At 51.5% G+C, this 13,937-nt stretch overlaps 1 protein-coding gene across 1 annotated transcript in view; it reads left to right on the forward strand.

The window, feature by feature from the left end:
• Positions 1 to 13,937, forward strand: part of NCOA1 (nuclear receptor coactivator 1) — a gene marked incomplete at its 5' end in the record, with an annotated part of 75,845 nt that overhangs the window by 27,584 nt on the left and 34,324 nt on the right. Inside the window, 2 exons of the mRNA XM_048298370.1 lie at positions 1,599 to 1,775; positions 4,871 to 4,964. Coding sequence (XP_048154327.1) covers positions 1,599 to 1,775; positions 4,871 to 4,964 — 271 coding nt within the window. The remainder of the gene's footprint in view (positions 1 to 1,598; positions 1,776 to 4,870; positions 4,965 to 13,937) is intronic.

Consider the following 13,937-nt stretch of genomic DNA (forward strand, 5'->3'; position numbering starts at 1 on the left):
GACTCCCGTTCCCGCTCTCTTTTCCCACCTTTTCCCCCATTTCCCCTCCTCAATCCCTCAGGAAGTGACTCCCGTTCCCGCTCTCTTTTCCCACCTTTTCCCCCATTTCCCCTCCTCAATCCCTCAGGAAGTGACTCCCGTTCCCGCTCTCTTTTCCCACCCTTTCCCCCCCATTTCCTCAATCCCTCAGGAAGTGACTCCCGTTCCCGCTCTCTTTTCCCGCCCTTTCCCCCCCATTTCCTCAATCCCTCAGGAAGTGACTCCCGTTCCCGCTCTCTTTTCCCGCCTTTCCCCCCCATTTCCTCAATCCCTCAGGAAGTGACTCCCGTTCCCGCTCTCTTTTCCCGCCCTTTCCCCCCCATTTCCCTCCTCAATCCCTCAGGAAGTGACTCCCGTTCCTGCTCTCTTTTCCCGCCCTTTCCCCCCATTTCCCCTCCTCAATCCCTCAGGAAGTGACTCCCGTTCCCGCTCTCTTTTCCCACCTTTTCCCCCCCATTTCCCCTCCTCAATCCCTCAGGAAGTGACTCCCGTTCCCGCTCTCTTTTCCCACCTTTCCCCCATTTCCTCTCCTCAATCCCTCAGGAAGTGACTCCTGTTCCCGCTCTCTTTTCCCGCCCTTTCCCCCCCATTTCCCCTCCTCAATCCCTCAGGAAGTGACTCCCGTTCCCGCTCTCTTTTCCCACCCTTTCCCCCATTTCCTCAATCCCTCAGGAAGTGACTCCCGTTCCCGCTCTCTTTTCCCACCTTTTCCCCCCCATTTCCCCTCCTCAATCCCTCAGGAAGTGACTCCCGTTCCCGCTCTCTTTTCCCACCTTTCCCCCATTTCCTCTCCTCAATCCCTCAGGAAGTGACTCCCGTTCCCGCTCTCTTTTCCCGCCCTTTCCCCCCCATTTCCCCTCCTCAATCCCTCAGGAAGTGACTCCCGTTCCCGCTCTCTTTTCCCACCCTTTCCCCCATTTCCTCAATCCCTCAGGAAGTGACTCCCGTTCCCGCTCTCTTTTCCCGCCCTTTCCCCCCATTCCCCTCCTCAATCCCTCAGGAAGTGACTCCCGTTCCCGCTCTCTTTTCCCACCTTTCCCCCATTTCCTCTCCTCAATCCCTCAGGAAGTGACTCCCGTTCCCGCTCTCTTTTCCCACCTTTTCCCCCCCATTTCCCCTCCTCAATCCCTCAGGAAGTGACTCCCGTTCCCGCTCTCTTTTCCCACCCTTTCCCCCATTTCCTCAATCCCTCAGGAAGTGACTCCCGTTCCCGCTCTCTTTTCCCGCCCTTTCCCCCCATTCCCCTCCTCAATCCCTCAGGAAGTGACTCCCGTTCCCGCTCTCTTTTCCCACCTTTCCCCCATTTCCTCTCCTCAATCCCTCAGGAAGTGACTCCCGTTCCCGCTCTCTTTTCCCGCCCTTTCCCCCCATTCCCCTCCTCAATCCCTCAGGAAGTGACTCCCGTTCCCCGCTCTCTTTTCCCACCTTTTCCCCCCCATTTCCTCAATCCCTCAGGAAGTGACTCCCGTTCCCGCTCTCTTTTCCCACCCTTTCCCCCATTTCCTCAATCCCTCAGGAAATGACTCCCGTTCCCGCTCTCTTTTCCCGCCCTTTCCCAGCTCTCGGCGCCGCTCCGGCCGTTCCTTCCCGCGCTCCCTTCGACTTCTGCGACGCCGCCGCGGATCCTCCGCAGCTCCGGCCGCCTCCGTGTCCCGGGAATGCCGGCGCCGCCCGCGGCCCGGCCCCGCCGGGAAGAGGCTCTGCCAGCGCTCCCAGCGCCTTCCCGCCGGATGCAGGTCGGCTCCTTCCCGTTCCCCTTCCGCCTCTTCCCGAGCTTTGCCCTGGCAATTCCGTGGGGAGAGCAGAGGAGGCCGAGCGGGGCGGCTCTGGGGCCTTGGAATTCCCAGCTGGGATCGTTGTGTTGTGGAAAAGGAGCTGGGAATTTCTGGGATGCTGGAGAAAATTCCCGAAATTCGGGGATTTACGGGGTTTTTAATTCCTGAAGATTTTCCCTGAACATTCCCAAATTTCAGGAGCCGGGAATTTCTGGGATCCCGGAGAAAATTCTTTAAATTCCAGGATTTATGGGATTTCTAATTCCTGCAGATTTTCCCTGAACATTCCCAAATTTCAGGAGCCGGGAATTTCTGGGATCCCGGAGAAAATTCTTTAAATTCCAGGATTTATGGGATTTCTAATTCCTGCAGACTTTCCCTGAACATTCCCAAATTTCAGGAGCCGGGAATTTCTGGGATTCCAGAGAGAATTCCCTAAATTCTGGGATTTATGGGATTTCCAATTCCTGGAGATTTTCCTTGAACATTCCCAAATTTCAGGGGAATTTTTGGGATCCCGGAGAAAATTCCTTAAATTCCGGGTTTTATGGGATTTTTAATTCCTGCAGATTTTCCCTGAACATTCCAAACTTGAGCCAGGAATTTCTGAGGATTCCAGAGAAAATTCCCAAAATTCTGGGATTTGTGGGATTTTTAATTCCTGCAGATTTTCCCTGAACATTCCCAAACTTGAGCCGGGAATTTCTGAGGATTCCACAGAAAATTCCCAAAATTCTGGGATTTAAGGGATTTTAAATTCCTGCAGATTTTCCCTGAACATTCCCAAACTTGAGCCGGGAATTTCTGAGGATTCCACAGAAAATTCCCAAAATTCTGGGATTTAAGGGATTTTAAATTCCTGCAGATTTTCCCTGAACATTCCCAAACTTGAGCCCGGAATTTCTGAGGATTCCAGAGAAAATTGCCAAAATTCTGGGATTTAAGGGGATTTTTAATTCCTAATAAATTTCCCAAATAATTCCCTGAACATTCCCAGATTTCAGGAGCCGGGAATTTCTGGGATCCCAGAGAAAATTCCCAAAATTCCCAGATTTAAGGGATTTTTAATTCCTGAAGATTTTCTCTGACCATTCCCAAATTTCAGGAGCCGGGAATTTCTGGGATCCCGGAGAAAATTCTTTAAATTCCAGGATTTATGGGATTTCTAATTCCTGCAGATTTTCCCTGAACATTCCCAAATTTCAGGAGCCGGGAATTTCTGGGATTCCAGAGAGAATTCCCTAAATTCTGGGATTTATGGGATTTCCAATTCCTGAAGATTTTCCTTGAACATTCCCAAATTTCAGGGGAATTTTTGGGATCCCGGAGAAAATTCCTTAAATTCCGGGTTTTTATGGGATTTTTAATTCCTGCAGATTTTCCCTGAACATTCCCAAACTTGAGCCAGGAATTTCTGAGGATTCCAGAGAAAATTCCCAAAATTCTGGGATTTGTGGGATTTTTAATTCCTGCAGATTTTCCCTGAACATTCCCAAACTTGAGCCGGGAATTTCTGAGGATTCCACAGAAAATTCCCAAAATTCTGGGATTTGTGGGATTTTAAATTCCTGCAGATTTTCCCTGAACATTCCCAAACTTGAGCCCGGAATTTCTGAGGATTCCAGAGAAAATTGCCAAAATTCTGGGATTTAAGGGGATTTTTAATTCCTAATAAATTTCCCAAATAATTCCCTGAACATTCCCAGATTTCAGGAGCCGGGAATTTCTGGGATCCCAGAGAAAATTCCCAAAATTCCCAGATTTAAGGGATTTTTAATTCCTGAAGATTTTCTCTGACCATTCCCAAATTTCAGGAGCCGGGAATTTCTGGGATCCCAGAGAAAATTCCCAAAATTCTGGGATTTGTGGGATTTTTAATTCCTGAAGATTTTCCCAAATAAATCCCTGAACATTCCCATAAAAAAGGAGCCAGGAATTTCTGGGATCCTGGAGAAAATTCCTTAAATTCTGCGATTTAAGGAATTCTTAATTCCTGAAGATTTCCCCTGAACATTCCCAAACTTGAGCCTGGAATTTTTGGAATCCCAGAGAAAAATTCCTTAAATTCCGGGATTTATGGGATTTCCAATTCCTGAAGATTTCCCCTGAACATTCCCAAATTTCAGGAGCCGGGAATTTCTGGCATCCCGGAGAAAATTCCCTTTAAATCCTGGAATTTTGGGAATTTTCTCTGAGATCCCAGAAATTCCGGGCTCAAGTTTGGGAATGTTCAGGGAAAATCTTGAGGAATTAAAAATCCCTTAAATCCCAGAATTTTGGGAATTTTCTCCGGGATCCTAAAAATTCCTGGCTCCTGAAATCTGGGAATGTTCAGGGATTTATTTGGGAAATTTATTAGGAATTAAAAATCCCTTAAATCCCAGAATTTTGGGAATTTTCTCTGGAATCCCAAAAATTCCCAATTCCTGAAATCTGGGAATGTTCAGGGATTTATTTGGGAAATTTATTAGGAATTAAAAATCCCTTAAATCCAGGAATTTTGGGAATTTTCTCCAGGATCCCTGAGGTCCCTTCCCAGCCAATCCCGTCAGGAATTCCCAGATTTCCTTGGATTCTCCGGGATGGAATCTGCCTCTTCCCGAGGCTTCTTTTTTTGGAAGAAATTCCAAGAATTCCAGGAATACTTGGAAAAGTTTGGGATAAACCCCGCAGGATGCGGATCCGGGGGAATTCCTTGGGATCACCGGGAACGAGCTTTCCATGGAAAAACGGGATTTCCTGGGAAAAGAAATCCGGGGATTTCAGGATGTGCCGGGTTGGGATTCCCAGCCAGGAATTCCAGGATTCAGGCTGGAATTCCAATGAAAACCTCAGCCAGACCCCATTCCCACCTGGAATTCCGGGAATTCTCGCTTCAACTCTGCCGGAAAAGGCCGAATTCCCAGATTTCCCCCCCGGGAATTCCATCCTTGGCAATCCCCCCCCCCCCCCCCCGCCTATTCCAAGCGGGAATTTTTTCCGCCGGGATTTTGGGGCTTTTCCCGAGTTCCCACATTCCCTTTTCCCGATTTTTTGGGTCTCTTGTGTCCCTGCAGGAATGCCGGAGCTGGAGCTGGGCGTTCCCGATCCCGCCCTGGGAATGCCGGGAATGGCTGAGCCGATCCCGTGGCCGCTTCCCAAGCCGGACGAGTGAGTCATTCCCAAGTTTTCTTTGCCGGGATATTTCGCATCCAGCCGGAATTTCCCGGTTTTTTTTCTTCTCCTCTCTCCTCGTTTGGAATTCCGGGAATGCCCCCTGGGGGTTTTTCCCCTTGGAATTCTGCCGCTGGCGTTCCCGGCGTTCCCGTCCTTGGGGTGGGGGGGGGGATCGGGGCCGTTCTGGGAATCGCTGGATGCAGCGGGAAAAGCCGCGGGAATTCTGGGAAGATCCGCTGGGAAAATCCTTTGGAATTCCATCGGATCCAGCGGGAAAAACCTCTGGAATTCGGGTGAGATGCAGCGGGAAAAACCTCTGGAATTCTGGGAAGATCCAGGATCCCAGGAAAGAGGATCCAGCTGGGAAAAACCTCTGGAATTCTGGGAAGATCCAGGATTCTGGGAAAGGGGATTCAGCTGGGAAAAGCCTCTGGAATTCCATTGGATCCAGCGGGAAAAGCCTCTGGAATTCGGGTGAGATCCAGCTGGGAAAAACCTCTGGAATTCCATCGGATGCAGCGGGAAAAACCTCTGGAATTCTGGGAAGATCCAGGATTCTGGGAAAGGGGATCCAGCTGGGAAAAACCTCTGGAATTCTGGGAAGATCCAGCTGGGAAAAACCTCTGGAATTCGGGTGAGATCCAGCTGGGAAAAACCTCTGGAATTCCATTGGATCCAGCGGGAAAAACCTCTGGAATTCTGGGAAGATCCAGCTGGGAAAAACCTCTGGAATTCCATTGGATCCAGCGGGAAAAACCTCTGGAATTCTGGGAAGATCCAGCTGGGAAAAACCTCTGGAATTCCATTGGATCCAGCGGGAAAAGCCTCTGGAATTCTGGGAAGATCCAGGATTCTGGGAAAGGGGATCCAGCTGGGAAAAACCTCTGGAATTCTGGTTGGATCCAGTAAGAAAAACCTCTGGAATTCGGGTGAGATCCAGCGGGAAAAACCTCTGGAATTCTGGGAAGATCCAGGATCCCAGGGAAGAGGATCCTGTTGGGAAAAACCTCTGGAATTCCATCAGATCCAGTGGGAAAAGCCTCTGGAATTCTGGGAAGATCCAGGATCCCAGGGAAGGGGATCCTGCTTGGAAAAACCTCTGGAATTCTGGGAAGATCCAGGATTCCGGGAAGGAGGATCCAGCTGGGGAAAACCTCTGGAATTCTGGGAAGATCCAGGATTCTGGGAAAGGGGATCCAGCTGGGAAAAACCTCTGGAATTCTGGTTGGATCCAGTAAGAAAAACCTCTGGAATTCGGGTGAGATCCAGCGGGAAAAACCTCTGGAATTCGGGTGAGATGCAGCGGGAAAAGCCTCTGGAATTCTGGGAAGATCCAGGATCCCAGGAAAGAGGATCCAGCTGGGAAAAACCTCTGGAATTCTGGGAAGATCCAGCTGGGAAAAACCTCTGGAATTCTATTGGATCCAGCGGGAAAAGCCTCTGGAATTCTGGGAAGATCCAGGATTCTGGGAAAGGGGATCCAGCTGGGAAAAACCTCTGGAATTCTGGTTGGATCCAGCGGGAAAAACCTCTGGAATTCTGGGAAGATCCAGGATTCTGGGAAAGGGGATCCAGCTGGGAAAAACCTCTGGAATTCTGGGAAGATCCAGCGGGAAAAACCTCTGGAATTCCATTGGATCCAGTAAGAAAAACCTCTGGAATTCGGGTGAGATGCAGTGGGAAAAACCTCTGGAATTCTGGGAAGATCCAGCTGGGAAAAACCTCTGGAATTCCATCAGATGCAGCGGGAAAAACCTCTGGAATTCTGGGAAGATCCAGGATCCCAGGAAAGAGGATCCAGCTGGGAAAAACCTCTGGAATTCTGGGAAGATCCAGCTGGGAAAAACCTCTGGAATTCTATTGGATCCAGCGGGAAAAGCCTCTGGAATTCTGGGAAGATCCAGGATTCTGGGAAAGGGGATCCAGCTGGGAAAAACCTCTGGAATTCTGGTTGGATCCAGCGGGAAAAACCTCTGGAATTCCATTGGATCCAGTAAGAAAAACCTCTGGAATTCGGGTGAGATGCAGTGGGAAAAACCTCTGGAATTCTGGGAAGATCCAGCTGGGAAAAACCTCTGGAATTCCATCAGATGCAGCGGGAAAAACCTCTGGAATTCTGGGAAGATCCAGGATTCTGGGAAAGGGGATCCAGCTGGGAAAAACCTCTGGAATTCTGGGAAGATCCAGCTGGGAAAAACCTCTGGAATTCGGGTGAGATCCAGCTGGGAAAAACCTCTGGAATTCCATTGGATCCAGCGGGAAAAGCCTCTGGAATTCTGGGAAGATCCAGGATTCTGGGAAAGAGGATCCAGCTGGGAAAAACCTCTGGAATTCTGGTTGGATCCAGTAAGAAAAACCTCTGGAATTCGGGTGAGATCCAGCGGGAAAAGCCTCTGGAATTCTGGGAAGATCCAGCTGGGAAAAACCTCTGGAATTCCATCGGATCCAGCGGGAAAAGCCTCTGGAATTCTGAGAAGATCCAGGATTCTGGGAAAGGGGATCCAGCTGGGAAAAACCTCTGGAATTCTGGGAAGATCCAGCGGGAAAAACCTCTGGAATTCGGGTGAGATCCAGCTGGGAAAAACCTCTGGAATTCCATTGGATCCAGCGGGAAAAACCTCTGGAATTCTGGGAAGATCCAGCTGGGAAAAACCTCTGGAATTCCATTGGATCCAGCGGGAAAAACCTCTGGAATTCTGGGAAGATCCAGGATTCTGGGAAAGGGGATCCAGCTGGGAAAAACCTTTGGAATTCTGGTTGGATCCAGTAAGAAAAACCTCTGGAATTCTGGGAAGATCCAGGATTCTGGGAAAGCGGATCCAGCTGGGAAAAACCTTTGGAATTCTGGTTGGATCCAGTAAGAAAAACCTCTGGAATTCTGGGAAGATCCAGGATCCCAGGAAAGAGGATCCAGCTGGGAAAAACCTCTGGAATTCTGGGAAGATCCAGCGGGAAAAACCTCTGGAATTCTGGGAAGATCCAGCTGGGAAAAACCTCTGGAATTCCATTGGATCCAGTGGGAAAAGCCTCTGGAATTCTGGGAAGATCCAGGATTCTGGGAAAGGGGATCCAGCTGGGAAAAACCTCTGGAATTCTGGGAAGATCCAGGATTCTGGGAAAGCGGATCCAGCTGGGAAAAACCTCTGGAATTCTGGGAAGATCGACTGGGAAAAACCTTTGGAATTCCGGTTGGATCCAGCAGGAAAAACCTCTGGAATTCTGAGTCGATCCAGGATCCCAGGGAAGGGAATCCTGCTTGGAAAAACCTCTGGAATTCTGGGAAGATCCAGCTGGGAAAAACCTCTGGAATTCTGGTTGGATCCAGTAAGAAAAACCTCTGGAATTCGGGTGAGATCCAGCTGGCAAAAACCTCTGGAATTCCATCGGATCCAGCTGGGAAAAGCCTCTGGAATTCTGGGAAGATCCAGGATCCCAGGAAAGAGGATCCAGCTGGGAAAAACCTCTGGAATTCTGGTTGGATCCAGCGGGAAAAACCTCTGGAATTCCATTGGATCCAGTAAGAAAAACCTCTGGAATTCGGGTGAGATGCAGTGGGAAAAACCTCTGGAATTCTGGGAAGATCCAGCTGGGAAAAACCTCTGGAATTCCATCGGATGCAGCGGGAAAAACCTCTGGAATTCTGGGAAGATCCAGGATTCTGGGAAAGGGGATCCAGCTGGGAAAAACCTCTGGAATTCGGGTTGGATCCAGTAAGAAAAACCTCTGGAATTCGGGTGAGATCCAGCTGGCAAAAACCTCTGGAATTCCATCGGATCCAGCTGGGAAAAGCCTCTGGAATTCTGGGAAGATCCAGGATCCCAGGAAAGAGGATCCAGCTGGGAAAAACCTCTGGAATTCTGGTTGGATCCAGTAAGAAAAACCTCTGGAATTCTGGGAAGATCCAGCAGGGAAATCCTCTGGAATTCTGAGAAGATCCAGCTGGGAAAAACCTCTGGAATTCCGGTTGGATCCAGCGGGAAAAGCCTCTGGAATTCGGGTGAGATGCAGTAGGAAAAACCTCTGGAATTCTGGGAAGATCCAGCTGGGAAAAACCTCTGGAATTCCATCGGATGCAGTGGGAAAAACCTCTGGAATTCTGGGAAGATCCAGCTGGGAAAAACCTCTGGAATTCCGGTTGGATCCAGTGGGAAAAACCTCTGGAATTCTGGGAAGATCCAGGATTCCAGGAAAGGGGATCCAGCTGGGAAAAACCTCTGGAATTCCATCGGATGCAGCGGGAAAAACCTCTGGAATTCTGGGAAGATCAACTGGGAAAAGCCTCTGGAATTCTGGGAAGATCCAGGATTCTGGGAAAGGAGATCCAGCTGGGAAAAACCTCTGGAATTCCATGGGTGCCGCCCCCATTCCCGATCGTCCGGAATTGCGGCGCTCGGAGGAGCCGGGAGAGCCTCGGGAGCGGCTCCTGCGGGAACGGGAGCGAAGCTTTGGGATCCAAGGAGCGGAATTCCGGGAATGGGGAAGCTGCGAGGGGAGCTGGATCCTGGTGGGAGAAATCCCGGGAATCCGGAGCCGATCCCGATCCCTGGGCCAAGAATTCCAACGGGATTTGATCCCGATCCCTGCGTCCGAAATTCCAGCTGGGAGCTGATCCCAATCCCATTCCCACATTCCAACAGGAGCTGATCCCAATCCCGATCCCATTCCCACATTCCAGTGGGAGCTGATCCCAATCCCATTCCCACATTCCAGTGGGAGCTGATCCCAATCCCAATCCCATTCCCACATTCCAACGGGAGCTGATCCCGATCCCGATCCCATTCCCACATTCCAACGGGAGCTGATCCCGATCCCATTCCCACATTCCAACAGGAGCTGATCCTGATCCCATTCCCACATTCCAACTGGGAGCTGATCCCAATCCCGATCCCATTCCCACATTCCAACTGGAGCTGATCCCAATCCCATTCCCACATTCCAACGGGAGCTGATCCCAATCCCAATCCCATTCCCACATTCCAGTGGGAGCTGATCCCAGTCCCATTCCCACATTCCAGTGGGAGCTGATCCCAATCCCATTCCCACATTCCAACAGGAGCTGATCCCGATCCCATTCCCACATTCCAGTGGGAGCTGATCCCAATCCTGATCCCATTCCCACATTCCAACGGGAGCTGATCCCAATCCCATTCCCACATTCCAGTGGGAGCTGATCCCAATCCCGATCCCATTCCCACATTCCAACTGGAGCTGATCCCAATCCCATTCCCACATTCCAACGGGAGCTGATCCCAATCCCGATCCCATTCCCACATTCCAGTGGGAGCTGATCCCAATCCCATTCCCACATTCCAACAGGAGCTGATCCCGATCCCAATCCCATCCCCACATTCCAGTGGGAGCTGATCCTGATCCCATTCCCACATTCCAACTGGGAGCTGATCCCAATCCCGATCCCATTCCCACATTCCAACAGGAGCTGATCCCAATCCCATTCCCACATTCCAGTGGGAGCTGATCCCGATCCCATTCCCACATTCCAACTGGGAGCTGATCCCAATCCCGATCCCATTCCCACATTCCAACGGGAGCTGATCCCAATCCCGATCCCATTCCCACATTCCAGTGGGAGCTGATCCCGATCCCATTCCCACATTCCAACTGGGAGCTGATCCCAATCCCATTCCCACATTCCAACTGGGAGCTGATCCCAATCCCGATCCCATTCCCACATTCCAACAGGAGCTGATCCCAATCCCATCCCCACATTCCAGTGGGAGCTGATCCCAGTCCCATTCCCACATTCCAACAGGAGCTGATCCCGCTCCCGATGCCATCCCCACATTCCAGAGGGAGTTGATCCCAATCCCGATCCCATTCCCACATTTCCACATTCCAACTGGGAGCTGATCCCGATCCCATTCCCACATTCCAACGGGAGTTGATCCCGATCCCATTCCCACATTCCAACTGGGAGCTGATCCCAATCTCAATCCCATTCCCACATTTCCACGTTCCAACTGGAGCTGATCCCGATCCCGATCCCATCCCCACATTCCAACTGGAGCTGATCCCGATCCCGATCCCATCCCCACATTCCAGTGGGAGCTGATCCCAATCCCATTCCCACATTCCAACTGGAGCTGATCCCGATGCCATTCCCACACTCCAATGGGAGCTGATCCCATTCCCACATTCCCACATTCCAGTGGGAGCTGATCCCAGTCCCATTCCCACATTCCAACTGGGAGCTGATCCCGCTCCCATTCCCACATTCCAACAGGAGCTGATCCCAATCCCATTCCCACATTCCCACGGGAGCCGCTCCCGATCCCATTCCCACATTCCAACTGGAGCTGATCCCGATCCCATTCCCACATTCCAACAGGAGCTGATCCTGATCCCATTCCCACATTCCAACTGGGAGCTGATCCCAATCCCGATCCCATTCCCACATTCCAACTGGAGCTGATCCCAATCCCATTCCCACATTCCAACGGGAGCTGATCCCAATCCCAATCCCATTCCCACATTCCAGTGGGAGCTGATCCCAGTCCCATTCCCACATTCCAGTGGGAGCTGATCCCAATCCCATTCCCACATTCCAACAGGAGCTGATCCCGATCCCATTCCCACATTCCAGTGGGAGCTGATCCCAATCCTGATCCCATTCCCACATTCCAACGGGAGCTGATCCCAATCCCATTCCCACATTCCAGTGGGAGCTGATCCCAATCCCGATCCCATTCCCACATTCCAACTGGAGCTGATCCCAATCCCATTCCCACATTCCAACGGGAGCTGATCCCAATCCCGATCCCATTCCCACATTCCAGTGGGAGCTGATCCCAATCCCATTCCCACATTCCAACAGGAGCTGATCCCGATCCCGATCCCATCCCCACATTCCAGTGGGAGCTGATCCCGATCCCATTCCCACATTCCAACAGGAGCTGATCCCAATCCCATTCCCACATTCCAGTGGGAGCTGATCCCGATCCCATTCCCACATTCCAACTGGGAGCTGATCCCAATCCCGATCCCATTCCCACATTCCAACGGGAGCTGATCCCAATCCCATTCCCACATTCCAACAGGAGCTGATCCCAATCCCATTCCCACATTCCAGTGGGAGCTGATCCCGATCCCATTCCCACATTCCAACTGGGAGCTGATCCCAATCCCATTCCCATATTCCAACTGGGAGCTGATCCCAATCCCGATCCCATTCCCACATTCCAACGGGAGCTGATCCCAATCCCATTCCAACATTCCAACTGGGAGCTGATCCCAATCCCGCTCCCATCCCCACATTCCAACAGGAGCTGATCCCAATCCCATTCCCACATTCCAACTGGGAGCTGATCCCAATCCCGCTCCCATCCCCACATTCCAACGGGAGCTGATCCCAATCCCATTCCCACATTCCAACTGGGAGCTGATCCCAATCCCGATCCCATTCCCACATTCCAACAGGAGCTGATCCCAATCCCATTCCCACATTCCCACGGGAGCCGCTCCCGATCCCATTCCCACATTCCAACGGGAGCTGATCCCAATCCCGATCCCATTCCCACATTCCAGTGGGAGCTGATCCTGATCCCATTCCCACATTCCAACAGGAGCTGATCCCAATCCCATTCCCACATTCCAGTGGGAGCTGATCGCGATCCAATTCCCACATTCCAACAGGAGCTGATCCCGCTCCCATCCCCACATTCCAACAGGAGCTGATCCCAATCCCATTCCCACATTCCAACTGGGAGCTGATCCCAATCCCATTCCCACATTCCAACTGGGAGCTGATCCCAATCCCGATCCCATTCCCACATTCCAACTGGGAGCTGATCCCAATCCCGCTCCCATCCCCACATTCCAGTGGGAGCTGATCCCGATCCCATTCCCACATTCCAACTGGAGCTGATCCCGATCCCGATCCCATTCCCACATTCCAGTGGGAGCTGATCCCGATCCCATTCCCACATTCCAACTGGGAGCTGATCCCAATCCCGATCCCATTCCCACATTCCAACAGGAGCTGATCCTGATCCCATTCCCACATTCCAACAGGAGCTGATCCCGATCCCATTCCCATTCCCACATTCCAACAGGAGCTGATCCCAATCCCATTCCCACATTCCAGTGGGAGCTGATCCCAATCCCGATCCCATTCCCACATTCCAACAGGAGCTGATCCTGATCCCATTCCCACATTCCAACGGGAGCTGATCCCAATCCCGATCCCATTCCCACATTCCAACAGGAGCTGATCCCGATCCCGATGCCATCCCCACATTCCAACTGGGAGCTGATCCCAATCCCGATCCCATTCCCACATTCCAACGGGAGCTGATCCCGATCCCATTCCCACATTCCAACAGGAGCTGATCCCGATCCCATTCCCACATTCCAACGGGAGCTGATCCCAATCCCGATCCCATTCCCACATTCCAACAGGAGCTGATCCCGATCCCATTCCCACATTCCAGTGGGAGCTGATCCCAATCCCATTCCCACATTCCAACTGGGAGCTGATCCCAATCCCGATCCCATTCCCACATTCCAACTGGGAGCTGATCCCAATCCCATTCCCACATTCCAGTGGGAGCTGATCCCAATCCCGATCCCATTCCCACATTCCAATGGGAGCTGATCCCAATCCCGATCCCATTCCCACATTCCAACTGGAGCTGATCCCGATCCCATTCCCACATTCCAGTGGGAGCTGATCCCAATCCCATTCCCACATTCCAACTGGGAGCTGATCCCAATCCCGATCCCATTCCCACATTCCAACTGGGAGCTGATCCCAATCCCATTCCCACATTCCAACTGGGAGCTGATCCCAATCCCGATCCCATTCCCACATTCCAACTGGAGCTGATCCCGATCCCGATGCCATCCCCACATTCCAACTGGGAGCTGATCCCAATCCCGATCCCATTCCCACATTCCAACGGGAGCTGATCCCGATCCCATTCCCACATTCCAACAGGAGCTGATCCCAGT

This window comes from Corvus hawaiiensis, chromosome 3 (genome assembly GCF_020740725.1).
Source record: "Corvus hawaiiensis isolate bCorHaw1 chromosome 3, bCorHaw1.pri.cur, whole genome shotgun sequence".
Classification (NCBI taxonomy): domain Eukaryota; kingdom Metazoa; phylum Chordata; class Aves; order Passeriformes; family Corvidae; genus Corvus; species Corvus hawaiiensis.